The sequence below is a fragment of the Mus caroli genome, chromosome X, assembly GCF_900094665.2.
Source record: "Mus caroli chromosome X, CAROLI_EIJ_v1.1, whole genome shotgun sequence".
NCBI lineage: Eukaryota > Metazoa > Chordata > Mammalia > Rodentia > Muridae > Mus > Mus caroli.
The window spans coordinates 106648923-106669452 of NC_034589.1; the positions used below are offsets into that span (position 1 = coordinate 106648923).

General features: G+C 31.0%; 1 protein-coding gene across 3 annotated transcripts in view; it reads left to right on the forward strand.

Annotated features, from left to right (window-relative positions):
• Positions 1 to 20530, forward strand: part of Dach2 (dachshund family transcription factor 2) — a 489161-nt gene that overhangs the window by 130728 nt on the left and 337903 nt on the right. For 2 of the 3 annotated variants that reach the window (XM_029473281.1, XM_021153319.1), the window contains exon 3: positions 14669 to 14707. The exons of the other annotated variant lie outside the window; for it this stretch is intronic. In XM_029473281.1, the coding sequence (XP_029329141.1) occupies positions 14669 to 14707 (39 nt within the window). The remainder of the gene's footprint in view (positions 1 to 14668; positions 14708 to 20530) is intronic. 3 annotated transcript variants of the gene reach the window in all.

The window sequence follows — 20530 nt, forward strand, 5'->3', positions numbered from 1 at the left end:
CTTTCTTTCTTTCTTTCTTTCTTTCTTTCTTTCTTTCTTTCTTTCTTTCTTTCTTTCTTTCCTTCTTTTATCCCTCCCTCCCCTTTTCTCTTTCTTTTTTCTTTTTTTTCTTTTTCCTTTTGGTTTTAAATACATCCCAACAGTAGTTTTGCCTCTCTACACTCTTCCCCATTCCTGTCCCACCTTCTCTCTTTTCAAGATCCACTCCTCTGTTTCCCTTCAGAAAAGAGCAAGCCTCCCAGGAACTTTAGCTGAACTGCTCTTAGACTGATTTTTTGATGCAATGTCTATAGAAGGCTAGCTTTTCAGTATTATATTTTTAAACAATTCTTGAGAACTATAGACAGTATGCTTTGATAATACTTACTTGTACAACTTCCCATAATTGCTCTGAGGTACACCCTCAGTTTCCTACCCCTTTCTAACTTCTTGTTCTCCACTTTTTTGTAATAGTCCATTGATACCAGTTTATATAGGAAGAGTCCTTTTGATTGTTTTGTACTTAGCATATTCTGATAATATTACAATTAATGGAAGTTAACTGATCTTGAAATGTTCTGATAAGATAGACCTTTAAAACTGAAATTTTCATTAAAAGCTTAAATAGCATTCTACAATGATGATCTAGTGTTATTTAAACAAGCATGGCTACTGGAAATTGAAATGTGTTAATGCATGTTTTATATTGGTTAAAAACAGGTTACTCTGAGAACAGGAAGAATTGTGTAGTGTGGTTGTATGTACTGAATTAAATTTATGCATTTAGCTTCTTGGGGGATATTTCTATATAGTTGACATTGATTTATATTTTTATGCTAAATATAAATGTTAGTATCATAACTAAAATTATAATAATACTTGAGAAATTCTCAAAGCAAAGAAACATATAGTTTCATGATAAGTTCTTGAAAAATATTGCAATATTGATTTATATGACAGGTACCTAGGTCAGGAGATATATTTCAGTACTATAAACTAAAAAAAATCTGTAGTGTGAAATCTTTGACATTTTTGTTATTATAGAGTAATTGCATCGTTTTTAACCCTATTTATAATGTAGATCAGAGAAAGAAAGCATACTGTTTTATTGTCATATAGAACAATAAAAGGAAGATTAAGAAATGTTAAATTCTGGTTTGAGCACACCAGAAGTGTTCTGCCCATTTATGTAGATTCATTTGAGTCTTCCTTTTATTTTATAACTGTTGTTTGCTTAAGATAATTTTGTCTCAAATTAAATAATCAGCTTTACAAACATTGTGCTATAGATTTATCTTTTGTTCCTCTAGACAGTATAAATCTTGGCATGTCAATTAAGTGAAATAGTACATTTCACATTATTATTGTTGAAGGAAACTTTTTTGTGGTTTTGTTCATTGTATCACAAAGTTCCATACTGCTGATCACATTTCTGTGAAAAACCCTGAGAGTTATATATGGAGTATTAAGGTAAATACACACACATTCAAACACATAGCCTAAAATAGAAATTTATTATTAACTTTTTTCCCTCTAATAAAACAAGATCATTGAATATATGGATGTTTTAGAACATACAAATATTTATGGGGAAAATACAGCTGTGACATTTGTCATAACAACACAATGTGTGATTTCATTGAACTTTTAAAGTTCTATAGTTTTATGTTATAACATATCAGTCATTTGAAGCCTTATAGCTAATATGTGCATTCTTTTTTGATCTGAGTATATTTCCTTACTTTCTTCAGAAAAGATTGCATCTTTATTATCTCTTTGGTAAGAAAAATTTGCTATAAGTCAAATCCTAAATAATTTAAGAAGAAATTATAAAATTTAGAAATTAAATTAATAAATAACTTATTAAGATTTGTACTTTAATGACACCAAGGAATCAAACATAAGTTAAATAATAGCTTTTTAGTATCTTAGTGATTAGCTTTGAGTAATGATGAAGAATGTACAATTATTGCTCCTGAGCATATAAGGGTGATGGTATACATTTTACTTATTTTTCTGGGAAAACTATCTAATCCTGTCAACACAAATATTATTGAGGTTAAACACATAGAAAACCTTAATTAAGCTTTCAGAAATAAATGAATGGCTTTCCTTTTATTCTGTCACATACAACTACCAGCTAAAACTTGGAAATTCTTTTACTGTTACATATTTTATGCAATTTTTAGTAAACATTACAGTGTATAATTACATGGGGATTATGTTTTCCATATGATATGCTACCTTTTTTGTTTTAATTAATATAATTAAAATTGACAGAGGTAAATATAGAAATATTATTTAATATTACTAGTTTGAAATGTAATTAATTCTTGATAGTATTTGAATTTCTCTGCTTATATATAGTTTTTTGTGAATGTATGAGTCTTTATTTTACACTTCCAGAAAGTGAATACCATAATCTTCTTACTATTTTATATGATTTAGTGCTCTTTTAGTGATTTTAGTGGTGGCAAAATAAAAAAAAAATCATAATTAACTGTGTTATATAGACTTTTGAAAATTTTCTTATACAGTATATTTTGCCTATGTGCTTTCCCCTTCCTAAACTCTTCCAAGATCTTCCCACCTTTCTGACAAGCCAGCTCGTGTTTTTTAACTCTCAAAACAGAACCAAACAAAACAACCCACCACCACCATCACCCCCACCAGGGGGTGAGCAGGGGCAGTGGGGAGGGAATAGTGGGGTTTCGGAGGGGAAACCAGGAAAGGGGATAACAGTTGAAATGTAAATTTAAAAAAATCTAATAAAAAAGAGTAAAATAATATTTAGCAGGTGATTTAGATTGCATAGAATTTATTCCTATTAGTAGCATATTATAACATTAATTTTTAGTTTAGTTATATATATACATTATATACTAAATTACATTTTAAGAAACTAAAAAATATAATAAATAGAATAATTTACTTGATTTATTTAGGATCAGATGGTTATAAGTTAAATAGATAGTTTAGAAGAAAGTGTCCTTAAGCCCTGCTCTTTTTAAAAGAAGTTTTTGATAATTCATGTATAAGGAAAATACCATTTTCTTCCCAAGTGACTATCATTGATGTTTTCCCAAAATACTATATGGTTAGCATTAAACAAGATTAGCATTAAACAATTTCTATTACATCGATGATCATATTGATTGTTTTGTATGACAACACAGTGAAGTAAGTCACATAAGCTTAATGTTTTGGTGACATGGAACTGAATTTAGGGCCTCATTCCTCCTCCACTGAACAATGTCCTCATCAATTTAGCCTTTAAACCATTGTCAAATATTTATTATATTGCATTTTCAACATGTCATGTACAAAAACTGCTTGTTTACACTCATGTATAAGTATACATGCTTTCCATCATTTGTTTCTTTATTTTCCTTGTAGTGTGTATTGTGATAAATTAAAGCTAAAAACCCAGTGTTTACAATGAATAATAAAATTGCATTTACTTCTGAAAAACTGTTGAGCAAAATCAAGGGGTCTATTTTCAATGTTTTGTTTCTCTACAGAGAACACATTGACACGTACTTATATGTAGATTTGCATATTGTGTTCAGCACATGAAACGTCTATACCACATAGTAATTGCAGAAAACAGAAATGCTATTTGATTTGTAGTCTTATATAATTTACAGAACAATTTTCTTATGTATAGTAATTGTTCTTATGCTACTACTATGACTCTATTCTATTATATTTTATTTATTAATTGTTTTTAGTTTCAGCACCAAGAGACTATTGAAAGAGGATACGAATTACTTTTCTATTTAAAATTTGTAAAGGCAAAGATGATTTAAATAATAAAGTCAAGGCTTTCAACATCTTTTTTGAGTTCTTTGTTCCTATTCACTAAATGCTCTGTAATTTGTATCTAAAGAATTTAAGACCTATTTAGTGTCTCATTGCTATTGATTTTTTTTCATTTTCATTTGTTCTGATTGTGGTGGGTAAATGGGGAGTGTGAGGTAATGGGGGCATGTTATTTGTCAGCATAGCCAAAATGTATTGTTTCCCACTACAAATGCACCTTCAGAAAGAACTGGGTGGTCTTTCAGTGACACTTGATGTGTTTTATTTTAAAGGAGGGCATTCAAACATACAAAGACATTCCTTAAGATGCGATCATTATACATCAACAGCCTAACAAATAAGCAGAGTAAAAGACCAAGAATCTCATATTAGATTTGAACAATAGGCAAGAAGTGGGGAAAAAGAAGGCCTAGTTGTCTTAGACAGATTTTCGGTGTGAAGATTGTTAAAATTTATTCTGTGTGAAAGACAAGTAATGTAAGGTTGAGAGACATAAGGAATGCATGATGTGATGGGTAGGAAGGATCTATCTGGAAGTCATATCTGGAGAGTAATACCGTTCTCTCTATTAACAAGTTTTTACTTTCACAACATGATCATGGGTGAGTTCTTTCTCTTTCCTTTTATTTTTCTTTCGATTTACAAAGAATTCTTTCCACAATTGGATGAATTTAAAAAAACAAGAAAACAAAAACAAACTAAACGATGGGAGGGATTTTCACCAAAAACATTTGAGATGACTTTTGGGGAATATTTAGGAAAAATCTGTGGTGGTAGTATTTTAGGGTGAAAAAGACAAACATTAGAGATGATGTCATATACATGGCCATTTTTTAATAAAGAAGCATTTACATATTACTAGAGAAGTAATCTAGCCATTATTATGAGATAAAGAGAAAAGAGCTATGCAGTAGAAAAGTGTCGACAATTTCTGCAAAGGAGAAAAAAAGTAGCAGTGTAGACAGACAGAAGGGCCAAGAAGAAATCAGTCTCCAGATCTGATCCTTCAGTAATAATCATAACTTTGTCAAAGTTTTAGCCAGAGCTTTGGATAAGCTTCTGGATACACATATAGTATTGGGAATTTTAATTGGAGACTTGGGTTTTTTTATTTTACTAAAACATTATTGTAGATATCTAAGATAGAACAAAATATTTATTTATTCTTACCAAGAGGAAATTACTTTGCATTTCATTGGGATCAAGAGATAAAGGCAAGAGTAAAATTTTAGATAAGCAAAAGGGATTGTTTAGAAAGCAAAAAAAAAAAAATGTTCAGAAATCAAAAAAATAGGAATGGAAGGAGCACAATATTCCTTAACAGTGGTAATTTCAGTTTCAGTCAATTCTCTAATCCCAAAATTTTAACCTTGCAAAGAAATAGTATTATTCATATAAGAAATTGTAATATAATGTTGGACAGTCTTGTTATCTCTGGGATGTTTTAATAGTAAGGTTTTGTCGTTTGTAAATAATGTCAGGCTAGTGATTACAACAAGCCCATAATTGTGCCCTAAAGGCACACAAAAAGTACCCATTGAACCTAGAGTAAGAAGGTAGAATTCGGGCTCTTTGCTTTCTTTATGTGACCAGTGTTAATATTAATACAATAATAATTATTATAAAAGAATCTAGAGAAGAATGAAGACAGCAATTTTCACTAGACAATTGTTCTTACACTTTGTATATATTTATAGAAATTTTCCAATCTGAAAGTTCAAAATAAAGCTAATTGTTTGGAGGAGAAGTGAAACTAAGAATGTTTTAAAAATAAAATTTAGCCTTAATTTTACCTACATGTGTGGCTTTTAAAAAAACCCTATCTACAGTTATATGATGATTACGCCTTTTTTTATATGATTCCACTTATATTATTATGTTTAGATCTAGTATATATGCATACATATGTGTATACAAAGTGTTACATTTATATATTATGACACATTTTATATTGATATATATCTACATATATATAATATTTGAATGTACCATTTAAAAGGGAGGATTAGCTTGACTTTAACATTATAAAATATGAACTGTAAAGAAGACAGGATAGATTTCTGAGTTTTTAAACCGTAAAGGTTGAAGAACATTTCATAGAAAATATACCAATTCAGTATACATATGAAGAGAGGATATCAATTACATTTCTTATAATATAAATATTGTGAGACACACACATTTCATGAGAAGAGAAACCTGCCAAAACGAATATCTGAGTTTCTTAGCTTTTCTACTTCATTTTTCTGTAGCAAGCAAAGAGATTAGGCCTCTACCACTTTTTTAGTTGGGAAAATATTTGAGTTGCTTTGGTCAGTCTTTTCTGAAAGATAGAAAGGATATGCTTCTTAGCTAAATATTGCTAACAGCTATTGCAGTAACTCTTTATGTTTTAGAAGGGAAAGACTATGCCTCAGGTGTGCTAATTCCTATCAATGCCAAAAACTTCTCAGAGGAATTTTAATTTGATATAAATGAATGTTAGGTAGGTTTCAACAATTCAAGAAGAAGGCAATTAACATATTTTGTGGCTAAAGTGGTCAGCTTATATAGCTTGGTGTTACAAATAAACATACTATGTTCTACAGGGAGAAAGCAATTTGCATATAGTCACACAGGCAGGTACTTGTTCCCTTTGAACAAGTAATTCAAAGTTGTAAGCCTTGTTCAACATCTTTTTCCTTTACCAGTGTTAGATGTTGTTAAAAGTAGACTTGTGCCATTATTTCATGAACTTCAAATATAATATTTATTGGTAATAAAATAACATGATTACAGAGATCCATGTTCCATTCTGCACTGTTTCCAGGGTATGTTTTTACTTATGATGATGCTAGCTTGAGACTTTCAGTGGAAAGGTTTTTTTTTCTTTTTTTCTTTTATCTTCACTTGCTTTTTGACAACATCCCCAGCCATCTCTTCCTCACCACATAGTCTTTCAATGCATTTTCTATACTTTGTCAGTTTTGTTTCGTAAAACATGGTTCTTTTTGAGTCTTTGTTCTTCAAAACTTACCTTTGAATATCCAAATCAAATTTACACTTAACAATTAAGATATTACTGACCACTTCAAGTAAAGATGATAACGTTCATCAGAAAATTCTTATAGAATTTATTTCACTAATCTATTCATTATTAATAGCATATCTTTGGGTGAATACTGTATGTCAAGAAATCAAGTAACAGTTGTTACTTTTGGTTCTTTATCTTTCTAGATTATAATATTCATGATGGTAGACACTGTGTTTGAAGATATTTATTTTCTTCATAGTTCATAGCACATAGCTATTTGAACATAGCTGATGATCAGTAAGTATTTGTACAATAAATATTGACTCTAGAAGAAGTTGTGACAGTGTGAGGCCTCTATGGTATCCATATGCAGACTGTGGCATATTGAGTATGTTAGAAGGATTTTCCTCAATTCTTAAAGAAGTTTATTCATTTTAAAACTTAAAAAATCACAAACTTTACCAAGGCTAATACTATTTCAGTCCTATTCACATAGATAAATGTCAATTAGAAGTACAAGAGCACATTACACACTAAAGCTTTGTTTATAAAAGCTCATTGATGATTCATACTCACATATGGTGAATTCTACAGTTGCATTATTTGATGTTTAGGCAATGCTCTATAAATGCAAAAGGAAGAACCAATACTATTTAGATATGAGATTGGTAAAATGTAAAGTAGCTCTGTCTAGTTTCTCAAAAGTTAATACTTTGTAATTTTAAGTGCCTGACTCTATTTTTTTAATTAGTAAAGAATATGCATTTTATTTATCTTTAAATAGTAGAGTGGTCCTTGTAAAGGATTAAGTCAGGGGATGAGCATAAAGGATTTAACAGACTTTCAAAACAGTAATCCTCTTTATTCGTACTCGGGCCCCCACCCTCAGCAGTACAAGTACAATCCTGTCCAGGATTCCTTTGCTTTGACCCTGCTTGGTTTTCTTTATCTGCAGCTTGACTAACCCAGAGAGGATTACCAGAATAATTAATTGGCAAACGAATTTATTTTCTTAGGAACCACTCAGTTGAGTATTAGACAAATAAGATAAATGTGAGAAGAAAGTCTAGTAATGAAATAATTCTGTGCTCATCAATAATCAATATATATTATTCTATTGAATTACATTTAGACATTTAGACTTAAAAGTTTTAGATGGGCTTTGATTTCAAAGACTATTCACTCAACTTGCAAAGAGTGATGGTTGTTATACAAATCATGTTCTGCAACAATTGATGTGCATAGCAAAAATAGATTCTTAAAATATGTTTTATGAAAATGATATTGAAGGTGATGAAGTGATGATCTTTAGTAATTTAAAGTGTTCCTCCACATGAGAATATTAATTTATTTAATTTGATAAGTATTTCTTGATGATTGTTAAAAGGTGACATCTGCCTTAGGTGTTAGGTATTATGTGATGATTAATAGTGAATGAAAAGCAAAATATGGTCTTTCATCAATTGATAGATTTTTCAAAGGGAAATATATTGAAAACAAAAATAATAATTGCACATCATGATGTTACATGATGAAGGATACACTTTAGTTATCAAACTCAAAGTTAAGTTTGGTTTTATAGTCCTCATATAGACACTATAATATTTATAAAGCAAACCAGTTTTCAGTTTCATATCATATTATGACCTTAGTACCAACTAAAAGTCAATTAAGCCGCATTTGTATCCAAATACCTAAAGGAATTGAATAGCTTTAAGTCAGCTGCTACAGAACACATTGAGATATAAAGTGCATGAATGAAGTTATGAGCCAAGTATGAAGAAAATCCCATATAAGATTCAAACAATGGTAATACAATAGCTAATGTGATCTGATCTCCACAGACAACTTTAAAAGATTTTTAATATATATTTCCTATTAATTTATCTTCTCTATCAATGAAAGTGGTTGGGATGGGAAGAAATTGCTTCATTCTATTTATTTACTATATTTTTCTGAGTAAAAATTAATATACTGTATTAGAGACACAAATGACAAAATTGGAAGACTTTAAGAAGCAGCCTATTTAAGCAGTTCCACCAAAATATAAATTTATTGTAAGTTGATAACTGTATCCCCCTTAAAAGCATAATGGCTATTTTCACTGGAATTTAAATATATACTTATTGTTTTAATTCAATATTATAATTTCTGTGAGCATAATCAAAGTTCTTTTTAGTGTCCTGGTTTGCTTCCTGGCTGTTGTGATAAAATGCTAACCAAAAAAACAACTTGTGGGAAGACATGGTTGGTGTGGCTTAATTGTTAAGAGTATTTAATGGAAGGATACGAAAGTAGTAACTAAGTGCAGGAATCTGGATGTAGGAATTGAGACAGAGATCACAGAGAAACAATACTTATTGGCTTGCTCAGTGGGTATTCTCAGTGTTGCACATCCTAGCAAATAGATAGTACTCTATGCAGTGGGCTGGGTTCTCCTATGCCAATAGAACACCCTCATATAGGCAGGGGGAGGGGGTTGGGATAGGGGGGTCCCGGAGGGGAAACCTGGAAGGGGATAACATTTGAAATGTAAATAAAAAAAATAACCAGTACCCCCCAGAGCTGTGTCTCTAGTTGTATATGTAGCAGAGGATGGCCTAGTGGGCCATCAGTGGGAGGAGAGGCCCTTGGTATTGTGAAGATCATATGCCCCAGTACAGGGGAATACCAGGGCCAGTAAGTAAGAGTGGGTGCGTTGGGGAGCAGGGTGGGGAGAGGGTATAGGGGGCTTTGGTGATAGCATTTGAAATGTAAATGAAGAAAATATATAATAAAAAGAAGAAAAAACCCAATAAAAGAAAAAAAAAAGAAATCAAGTAAATACCCTGGAAACATTCCCACAGGCCAATCTTATGAAAGCAATTCTTTTTTTTTAAAGTATAGAATAGAGTTTATTTAGGTCATGGGGAAGGGAGTTAAGAGGGTAGTTGAGGCAGAGAAAGGCAGAGAGAGGGAGAGAGTGGAGAAGCAGAGGCTAGGCATGGCCATGAGCACATAAAGAGAGGGTGTGAAGGGAATGGGGAGAGAAGGGGAGCAAGAGGACAAGAGGCAAGAGAGAGAGAGAGAGAGAGAGAGAGAGAGAGAGAGAGAGAGAGAGAAAGAGCATGAAAGCAATTCTTTAATTGATATTCCTTTTCCCAGATGTGTGTAAGTCTGTGCACCATTGACAGAATCTAATTATGATCTATGGAATCTGTCTTCATCTGAACAGCCTGCATTAAGTACACTTCTGTAGATGACAGTGGCAACTTCAAGGGTCAAAGGGGTGTCTTCCTTTATTACATAAAGATCATAGATTTTTTTTCTTTAATAGATAATCAATCTAGTACTTTTAAATGAATACCCCATCAATAATATACATATACTGGAATTTCCAGCAACTCTAAACTTCATATGAGGAAATTCTCTTATATTTGGGTATATCATACTTCAGAACTTTAAAATATTTTTTATACAACTCAAACTCAAATTTCTACTAATATTAGAAGGATAACATAAATTCTTTAGGAAGTCCTGGTAGTAGATCATGGGTTATTGTAGGGAACAACATAATGCTGCGTATTGTTTGTTTATTTATCATTGACTGATTTAAAAAATTCCTTGTTAAAACATAACCTTAAAATTCAAATCTTATATAACTCAGCTCTTTATAATATAGTCAAAATATATTTCCCAAACTGGGTTTGTCACTTTACTGACAGTACAGAATTAGCAAGAGAATCCCCAATCTGGTCTCTTCTACTTTTTACTTACTCATGTAATGTTTGTTCTCTATATTATATGACCTGAAGATAAAATACATTTCATAGTTTTGAGCAGGAAAAATTTAAATACAACAAATTTAGAATTAGCAGTCATTATGAATTAGATTAGTAGATTTCTAATACTGACTTATTCTCTGACCTAGGCCAAATAATCTCAGAGACTAATTTCTCCATGACTTATATGGTGATGGTACTGAGGTAGTTCATACACTAAAGTTACCCTACTTATCCAAACATATTGTATAGGAAGAATTACATTAATTAAAGGGATGGAAGGAATGGTTTCTTTTTGTCTTTCGTTTCACTACACACCAAAAGTTTTACTAAACTTTAGAAGCCTGAAGTAGTTAATCCAGAAAAGTTAATTTTACCTTTAAAATATTATTAGGTACTTTTCACTGTTTGAAGTACTCGAAAGGAATAGCTTCCTTAATTACACCTCTGAGGTTGGACTCAAATTTATATTAGTATCTTCAGTTTATCCTCAAAATGATTAAGATACTTTAGCTAAGTGAAATTGAGTTTTTAAAGTATATGTTTTTGTTAATTATCTGAGACTTCCCTAAGACATATTTTTCATTGTATTCAGCACTCTTCCCATTGGTTCTCAGATCCACTCTACTTCTCTATTCTTCAACCACATATACTCTTTTTGGAAAGTAATCCATAGAGTCCATTTTGTCCACTAGAGCATGGTAAACCTACCAGGGACCACACCCTTATAAAATTAAACTGGCTCCCCTTCCAACTATCAACTGTCCAGAGCTCCTCAGTTATGGATGGGAAGTAAAGAACTAGTTCTTCCATACTAGAATAGTGCCTGTCTTGATCATGGGTATGTAGATAAGCACAGATGTTGTGAGTTCAGAAGGGCAGTATTCCTATTACAATCACAAGACACTGATTTGTTTCAGTACCCTCTGACTTCTGGCTCTTCCAATTTTTCACACCTTCTTCTTACAGTTTTTCACTCCTTCTTCCTTAGTCTTTGCAGTTTAATCAGTTGTGAATTTCTGCATTAACTACTGCCCACTGCACAAAGAACCTTCTCTGACAAGTTGTGAGAGGTATGGATACAAAGATTAAAAATTTACAGGGATGTTTGCTACTGTGTCTTTTTAGCAGAATAGTAGTTGGTTTACCATTGGGACTTTTGAACTCCCCAAACATGGGTTCTTTTCCAGACTTACAGTATCAGGAAAGTGATTTTTCTGTGGTCTAAGTATTAGGTTTCAAGAAGGAGAATTTCATATCTTTGAGAGTTCTATGAAACTCAATCCAGTTAAATTTGGATATTTCACAGCCATCAGTGGCTTTAATTTTGTTGAGCTTTGCATTCACAGCCCCAAAGCTGGAATAATAAATGTATGAAAATTTATTAATCAGTAAGGTACAATGTAAAATGGTCTCAATTGCAATGAAAACGTGCTGCTCATTATTATTATTTTTTCTCTGATTGATATGCTAAAATTGCATTTACACTGTTGTAATGAAGTGCAGCAATGCTGATGGTTAGAGATGATCCATTACTATTATTACCACCAAATGTTAGGGACCTTTATTTTGAAAAGTTTTGTGTGTGTATATTATATATATATATATATATATATATATATATATATATATATATAGCTTAGGGGTTTATTCTTTTTTTTTTTGAATTAGAATTTCATGTAATCCCTGATAATATTGAACTCATAGTAACTAAGTCCAAATTCTCCTACTTATTATACCCATGACAACAAGTGTGGACCATCATGTCTTTCCTGATAGAGGATTCAAACGACTATAATTTTACATATATTTTTGCATGTGGATTTTAGGACTTTATCCACGACTTTAATTTTTATGCTCAAACTCAGATATGTGGAAGTACAAGAAATTGAAGGTTTCCATAGAAAAGATGAATGGGGGACTTTATTAAATATTCTAGGACATCTGCAAGGAATCGAGATGATTTTATTTTTATTATGCATTATTCTATACTCAGCTGGTAATATTAGTAGCATCATAATGTTTAATCAATTAAATGTCTTAGTATTTTATTATTTTTAACATTAAGTAAATCTACAGTGAATTATTTGATATCATAATAGGAGAGAATTAAAGTTAAGCATGATGGCACATGTCTATTATCATAGCCCTTGAGGAGTATAGGCAGAAAGATCACAAGTTATGCTATATAGCATAATACTGCTTTAAAAATTCAGATTATAGAAATAAAACATTATTTAGAATGCCAAGAATAATAATGATCTTTTTATACCGGTGAGTTCTACATGTATTGATTCAATGAACCATCATTTAAATATTTGGGAATGTTATGTATCCATATTAAACATATACACCCTTCCAATTATTTTTTGTTAATAAAATAGCAGAATTATCTCTTTCAGGCATTGTTTTGTATTGCATATTTTAAGTTATCCAGATACAATTTAATATACATGACACAGTGCTTATGCAAGTGATATACAAAGGCAAATTTAAAATTTTAAAGGATTTATGCATTCATATATTTTGATGTGTGGGTATTCTGGAATGAATTCCTTGTAGATACTAAAACATGGCTAGATAAGTGATTTAACTTGTAGACCTTAAGTATTTAGCACCAGTGCCAGTCTTATATATTACTATAAAATATGTCTTTTATATTTGGTAAATAAGAAAATTTCAAATATTGAAGTTAAATCTCAATTTTAGCTATTTAATAAAACAATTGAATCATGCACTTGTATATATTTAATACATAGGAATAGCCACACTCTTTTCAGAAGTAAGTACTTTTTTAATCTAGCTATGAGCCCTCTGTGATAAAAACTTAGTTTTGTACAGAAAAGAAAGACAGGTCATTGATTAAATAGAGAAAAGCCCCCGAATCTAGTGATAGATTGCCTATTGGTTTAAGGAAGTGTACAGTAACAGTTATTTGATACTTAGTGTATTCTATTTAAGAGAAGATCTTTTCAAAAAGTGAAGTGACAGAATAGAAAGATAGATACAAAGAGCTTACTTTATTCCTTTGTCTTCACCCTAGTAACCCTAGATATATGTTTGCATTTGTTATTTATTTATACACCCTTTCACAGATCTTTGAAATAAGGAAGCAGTAGCTAGAAAACAAAAACAAACAAACAAAAAACTCTGATATGTATTAAATAAGAAGGTCATTAGAAGAAAAAAGTGGCAATGAAAACAAGGCTTCTCTTTCATTTTAGTTTTGAGATGTATTTTTATTATGTTTCTCCTTTCCATTTTTTCCTTCCAAACCCTCCCATGTTCCCTTTCTCTATATCCTTCAAATTCATGGGCCCTCTTTCCTCCAATTTTTATCACATGTGAATTGTATAATAATATATACCCTCCAATATAACCTGGTGAATCCATCTAATGTTACTTGTATGTATATTTTCAAGGCTGTTTGGTATGATTGTGTGTGTATGTATGCACATGTGTGCGCATGAATGTTACCCTTGTGAGGATGATATAAAAAAGTTCAGTCTTACTCCAGAAATAATTATATAGATAATTATATAATTAACGGCTCCATGTTTAGAAAATATGTAAAATGTTTCATCTTCTGGTTGGTCATATAAAATAAGAAAAATCATAAGTCTCCCCCACCCCCAGAAAAGTGGTGGAATACCCAATGGGATAGGAAAGAAAGTTTTTAGAGAACGGGAAAAGATATCACATTGCTGAATCTTTTTTTTTTTTTTGGAATTGTTACGACCCAAGGCCATTTTCTTTAGCAGAAACCTTTAACTTGATTTCCTTTCCTTCAAATAATAGAGGAGAGCCCTAAACCATGTGACATGTTCACATTATACACAGTGGGAATTAGACCAGAAACAAAACAAAACTTCCAAATATTTAAAGCACGATCTAGAAGAAATCCAGGCTTTCCTATCTTCCTTGTGCTCTTCCCTTCTTGTGTTTTATTGTGTGTAAACTATCTAAAATTTCTGCACAATTTAAGAGATATTTTGTGAAATATAATAAAGCCTTGAATAATTGGAAGCTGACTAACTAAAATTCTCAATTAACCAGTTTTATTTATTTATTTTTTGCTACACTCTCCTTTTAGAAGGAAGAGGCAAATGACAAGGAAACAAGCTGTTAACAGGTATTTATGTATTTATTTTTTAAAAAATCAACTCCCTGGGAATGTCCTGGAGCTTTTACAGATTCAGCCCAATTTCCATAATCTTGTTCTCTATATTATACTTGTGAAGACAGGAAAGGGAAGCCATTAAAAATCTCAGCATCAAACCTGTAATTTTGCTTACTGATAAGAAAAAGTGAAATCCGGATGGTTAATTAGAACCGATCTATCCATCTGAAGTTTTTTGTCAGTTGTGGTTTCCATGATTTCACTATTTCCTATTAGTGATGATTTATATTTATAAATTGGGATTGGATCATAGGATTGCACAGAATAGTGATAGAGTACAAAGTAACAAATGTCCTTCATGTGACTGAAAATAGAAGTTAGAGAAAAGTTAAAAGTGGATGGAGATTGAATGAGAGTCAGTGCCATAAAATGTATGTGTAAAATATTAGGATGGTAATTGAAGTGCCTACCTATGTTTTGACTGTGGAATTCTTAGGAAGGTACACTCACTTTTGCAGGGCAACACAGGTTAATAAGTGTGCTATAGCAATATTAGAAGATAACCTGAACTATTCTACCAGGCATGGGAATATGTTTGTATGATTAACAGTTCTTAAGTGCTTGAAATTCCTTCCTGTCTGATAAGAAATTAAAAAAAAAAACATTTAATTGACAAGATTTATTTGAAATTTCCTAAAACAGCTATGACAGTTTCATTTAAGTTGAAATCATCTGTAGCATGTTGGAGTCTCCCATGTTTTAGGGTTTAATGTAGGAAAGAGTAACAATGACAAAGTACGTTTTGATATTGCCCGGCAGTATTGTTTCTTCTTTACTTCCATGTGCACTGTTTAAGTGAAATCTCTTCTTTGATGAGGAGACCCTCCTTCCTTGTGGGCCCCATGTTTTCTATATGTGTTTTATAAGAAAAAGCATCCTAGGACATTGAGGGAGATATAGAAGACACTGGGTAATGTGCCCTATATTTTCAATACCGCTTTGATTGTTTTTCTAATATCTGGAAATTTTTCTGTACTAAAAATTCAATTTTCAATGCCATATATAAAAAATAATATCCACATGACTTGAAGCAGTGTGTGTACCTCCTTAAGTGCTAAACTTTGTTTTTGACTATGACATCCATGTAGAAAAGACTAGTACCAAAAAGACTTTAAAAATGAATAATTTCAGGAAGGGGATGAGATAAAGAATTTCAGAGGGGGAATCAGGAAAGGCGATAACATTTGACATGTAAGTAAAGAAAATATCCAACAAAAAAACGCCCAGAAGTACTGCATGTATTTTGTAGGTGATGTTTATTGTAAGAAAATTTCATTTTGTCTTCCTATAAAGACACGTTTACCTCCTAAGGTATTTAAAGGTAAATGTCTATGGGAAATGTAAAAGTAACACATTTCTGGTTATTAGCACAGAGAGTAACACACAGGCATTATATTGTCATTTGAGTAGTGTCTATGTTAAAGTACTTTTCTTTCAGCTATAATGAATTGAACTGTGTAATGTGAAAAAAATTTCTGTGAAAACACATGAAAGTAATGACATACAAAAGTGAATAATTTTAACTGAAAAAATGGATTAAATTTTTCATTTGGGTTTGTTTCTTGAAGGTTCTGACTTTAAATTACTGGGAGAGAACTTAGGCATGAAAATCACTTTCATCTTTCAGTTTCTGGTAACTTGGCATGCAAATCATTCCAAAATTTCTTAATTAAATTAATGATGGTATATAATGATATCATTTTATTTATGAATAACAAAGTATCCCATTTTGGATGTTTGTGATAAAATTTTACATTTACTGAAATCCGAGAAATATCTTGAATTGATTTTTGAAAGTGTATGTGTTGATTCAGCCATATAAACTATAGAGAAACTAAGAGGATCAAAACTAAAATGCTTATGGAAATGAGGATGGGAGTATAAATGAAAGAGCATAAGCAATATGGAATAGTAAGGAGTAGAGTGACCTAGAAAGTATACAATTTTACTAATGGTAGTGGATATTATTTACCCCAGCAGATTGCTACCATATAAGACTACATATAGGAGTCTATAATTTTATGTAACACTTTCCAACTATTAAAAGGTGCTTACAAATTCAATGTAAAAAGTGAAAAATTAGGATGTTGTCCATGGATTTTGCTAGCTGTTCTCTAATTTTAAATCCTCAATTACTTCACTTACCAAAGAAATCATAGTTTTACGCTATGTCCTAGTAGTGATGATAGAAAATTGATGTAAATAAATGGAGTGCTTGTCATATTTTCAACATAGTAACTATGTACTTTATGATATTTTCACTTTATAAATGTGGTCAATAGAGTTATTCTTCAAATAACTTGACAATTAAAATAAAATTATAGTTTTCTTACTTTCATGTTAATCAATCAAGTGCACTTTTGGTTCAGTCCTACCATTTCCAAAAGAGAATATTTAAGCAGTGTTCTGTCACCTAATATAATTGAGATTTCTTTTTGAAGCCCATTTGTTTTTTCTTTAATGGGACAAAAGACATGTGTATAACATATACTGTTTTATTGAAAATTGGCTTGCCTTTAAATAAATTCCCAATTCCAACTTGTAAAGTAGCTTTGTTTTTACAAATAGTTGAAAAAAGAAATATAAGACATCTAAGTAGTTAACACAACATAACTCTTGCTTGGCATTGAAAGAGAAAAAACAAAAGTCAGTCCTCGGAGATTTTATTTGATGGTAACTGACTACTGTGAAGGTTTGTTTGTTTGTCTGCCCTGCCCTAGACCTAAGCACATGACCCCACTGTGTGCTAGTGTTTTGACATCATACATTTCCTTCATCACTGGTCATCCAAACTCATATTTGTTTTAAAAGGAAACAATCAAATCTCATTCTTTTTAGGAAAAAAAAACAGTAAGAAAAGTATCAAAGTATACCTGGCAAGCTCTTATGATCTGCACCATAAATCCCCAATCAAGATATTAATAGTATCATTTCTCAGAGTACTTTACAAAGTAGAAAGAGGAAGAATAAGAATGTGCAATTTAAAGTTATTAGTACATGAGATAACATCAGTTTGATGATAGAAATGAAGACTTAATATAGTCACATATGGAAGATAAACAATTTTTAGATGTATAGGATCAACATATAGGATAATATGGAAACAATGCTTATTTATCTTTCTATCAAACATTGAACTATTGGACTACATGTAAGATGTTCTGTGATAGGATTCAATACATTTAAATATATTAACTAATTGGTCAAATAAAATTGTCAACTAATGTTTTATCAGATTTGACATAAACAAGATAAGTCAAAACAAAATTTTGAAGAATGGTTAAGAGTAATGGACTCTTTTGTCATAAAAATAATACATAACAAGTATCCAATGATCTAATGTGATTTTCTCTGTGTTAGTTCATCTTACCAGACTGGGAAGTAGGTGATATTAAAATCTTTATTTTACAGTGATGATGCTGAGGCCAGGAGAAGAATATATAACTTGTCTGAAAACATACCACCAATATTTTTCAGGGCCAGTATGTAAATGGTGTTAATTTTTAAAGTAAATGTACTTTTGACCTATATTTTGTAACCTGTGACTTTTGAAATTAGTCAAATTACAACATTATATCTATATGTATATCTATATGACTATACATATAAGCTCATATTTGTTACCCACAGAAAATAGTATCTCTATCTAGAAATCAGGTTTTGTGATATCACTTTAATTGTGTAAAATTAAGAGGAATAATTAAAATAAAGTTCAAATGGAGCAGGAAAAATGAGAAATACTAATTAAGACCCCATATTTTGGAAAAACTCCATTTGTCAAGCATTAATGCTATAAGTATCAAGAATCTCCGTTCTATATTTCTTTAGATTCAAAGTTGTCCTAAAGTTTATATGTGTCATTGCTTTTCATTTCAAACTATTATTGGTATTTATGCATATACAATATTATGTGGATAATGGGTGATATATTAAATAATATCTCAGTGTTATAAAGGACAAGACAGTGGTACAACACCATTTTGAGACTATGTTCAGGTTTTACCACTCTAAACATAATATTGCAATGCTTGAATAGAGTGAATTGCCAACCATTATTCTTTATGATTGTGTCTGCTTTCTTGCATGTTTATATTTGGAGAAGAAATTACTCAAATATTTTTTATTCTTCAAGTTATTTTAAGAGAATTCAGGTTGACTGCTCAGTAATTTAATTCACTGTTTCTTTTTAGATAAGGTAGTAATTGGATTTTGCATTCTGGAAAGACTTGATTAGAATGATTGGGATCTTTACCTAAGAATTAGTGCAGAACTATCAAGGTTTCCTACATTCAGTGTCCTAGAAAAAAAATCCATTTGAAAGTGTATAATATGGTAAGAGGCCAAACTAGAAAAGGGAAATAGTTAAAATTGATTTTATTTAATTTACCAGAGTTGCAAATTCATCAAATGTCCACAACCAGTAGCTATTCTCCCAGAAATATATCCTCTTGTAGAACAAAGTGCCTATTATTTTAAATGACCTCATTGTCTAAATGTCACAAGAATCCCAGAGAATCCTTTTGAGAGTTTTTACTCATTTAGACTTGATTGTGACCTAATTGAATGGCTCAGATTTAAGAACATTCATCCTGTTTTCAGTTAAAATCAATCCTAACAACCGTTATTATTATTATTTTTTTACTTTACTATTTGCACTAGTTTAGTAAAGAGAACTTATACGAGATGAATCTAGACTATTTTTGCTCAGCTCTTTTTTACACTATATGGTAGTTTAAACAAATTATCCAACTTTTAAATTAAGCAGTGGACCAATCACTAAAAACGTTGCATGTCAAAATTTGAGGTTAGAGTCACATAGGTCAGAAAATATTCAATATTTCATTTATTGAACAGACAGTTCATTAACAGGCAGAAAAGACAATTAAAAATATATATGTTCTTTCATTTAAAAATATTGTAGTTGCTCTTATTTGTTATAAAAACAGAAAACCAGAAAGTGTAAACTGTGTTGTGTTGTATTTATCAAGCACATTTCCAAAAACAATATAATATATTTGAGATATTGTTTCCTTATTTACAAAACCAATTGCAATCATTCCATGGCATTCATATTTGTAAGTCAAAAAACTTTGACAAGCAACATTTATTCTCTTCTTTACCACAAAACTTCTATATCGTGTACACTTCCATTTGTAACAGTAGCTTCAAATATATTTATGTTCTTTGCTATAGACAGTATTTATACAGTAACACATTAATATTAGTACAAAAAACGCTGGATTTCTTTTATTAAAAACTCAGTCTGAACCTTGAACAAGTCATTTACAAGTTGTTTCCTTGGGATTACCTACATTCTTGTCCATCTGACCTTGTAATTTTGCTCACAGTTGGAAATGTAATGCAGAGTGACTAAGATAATGTTGTTTACACAGACTTTAAGTGGAGTGACATTATAGTCAAGCAAGTGTCACATCACCCAAAGTGAAGGAAGACTTAATTACCATAATCCTGTGAATACTAAAATTTCTTTGCCATGTGTAGCATAATAATGTAATGTTCTGCGTGGTATATTTAATAATGCGAAGGGAAAAGGCACATTAGGCCACAGACTGTGATTCTTTAAAAGTAAACAGAGTAGAATTATAGAAAGACAGTAGAATTTTGAAGTAGGATTTTTGTCCTAATATTCAGGTGAAATTTTTCTTTCTTTCAAATCCTCAAGATTTGCCTAGTGATACGAAAATGAAAGGAGTGCTAAAATATCCATAAATCTAGACACCAGTGAGTAGCGTAAATTTCCTGGAGGGTGCAGGG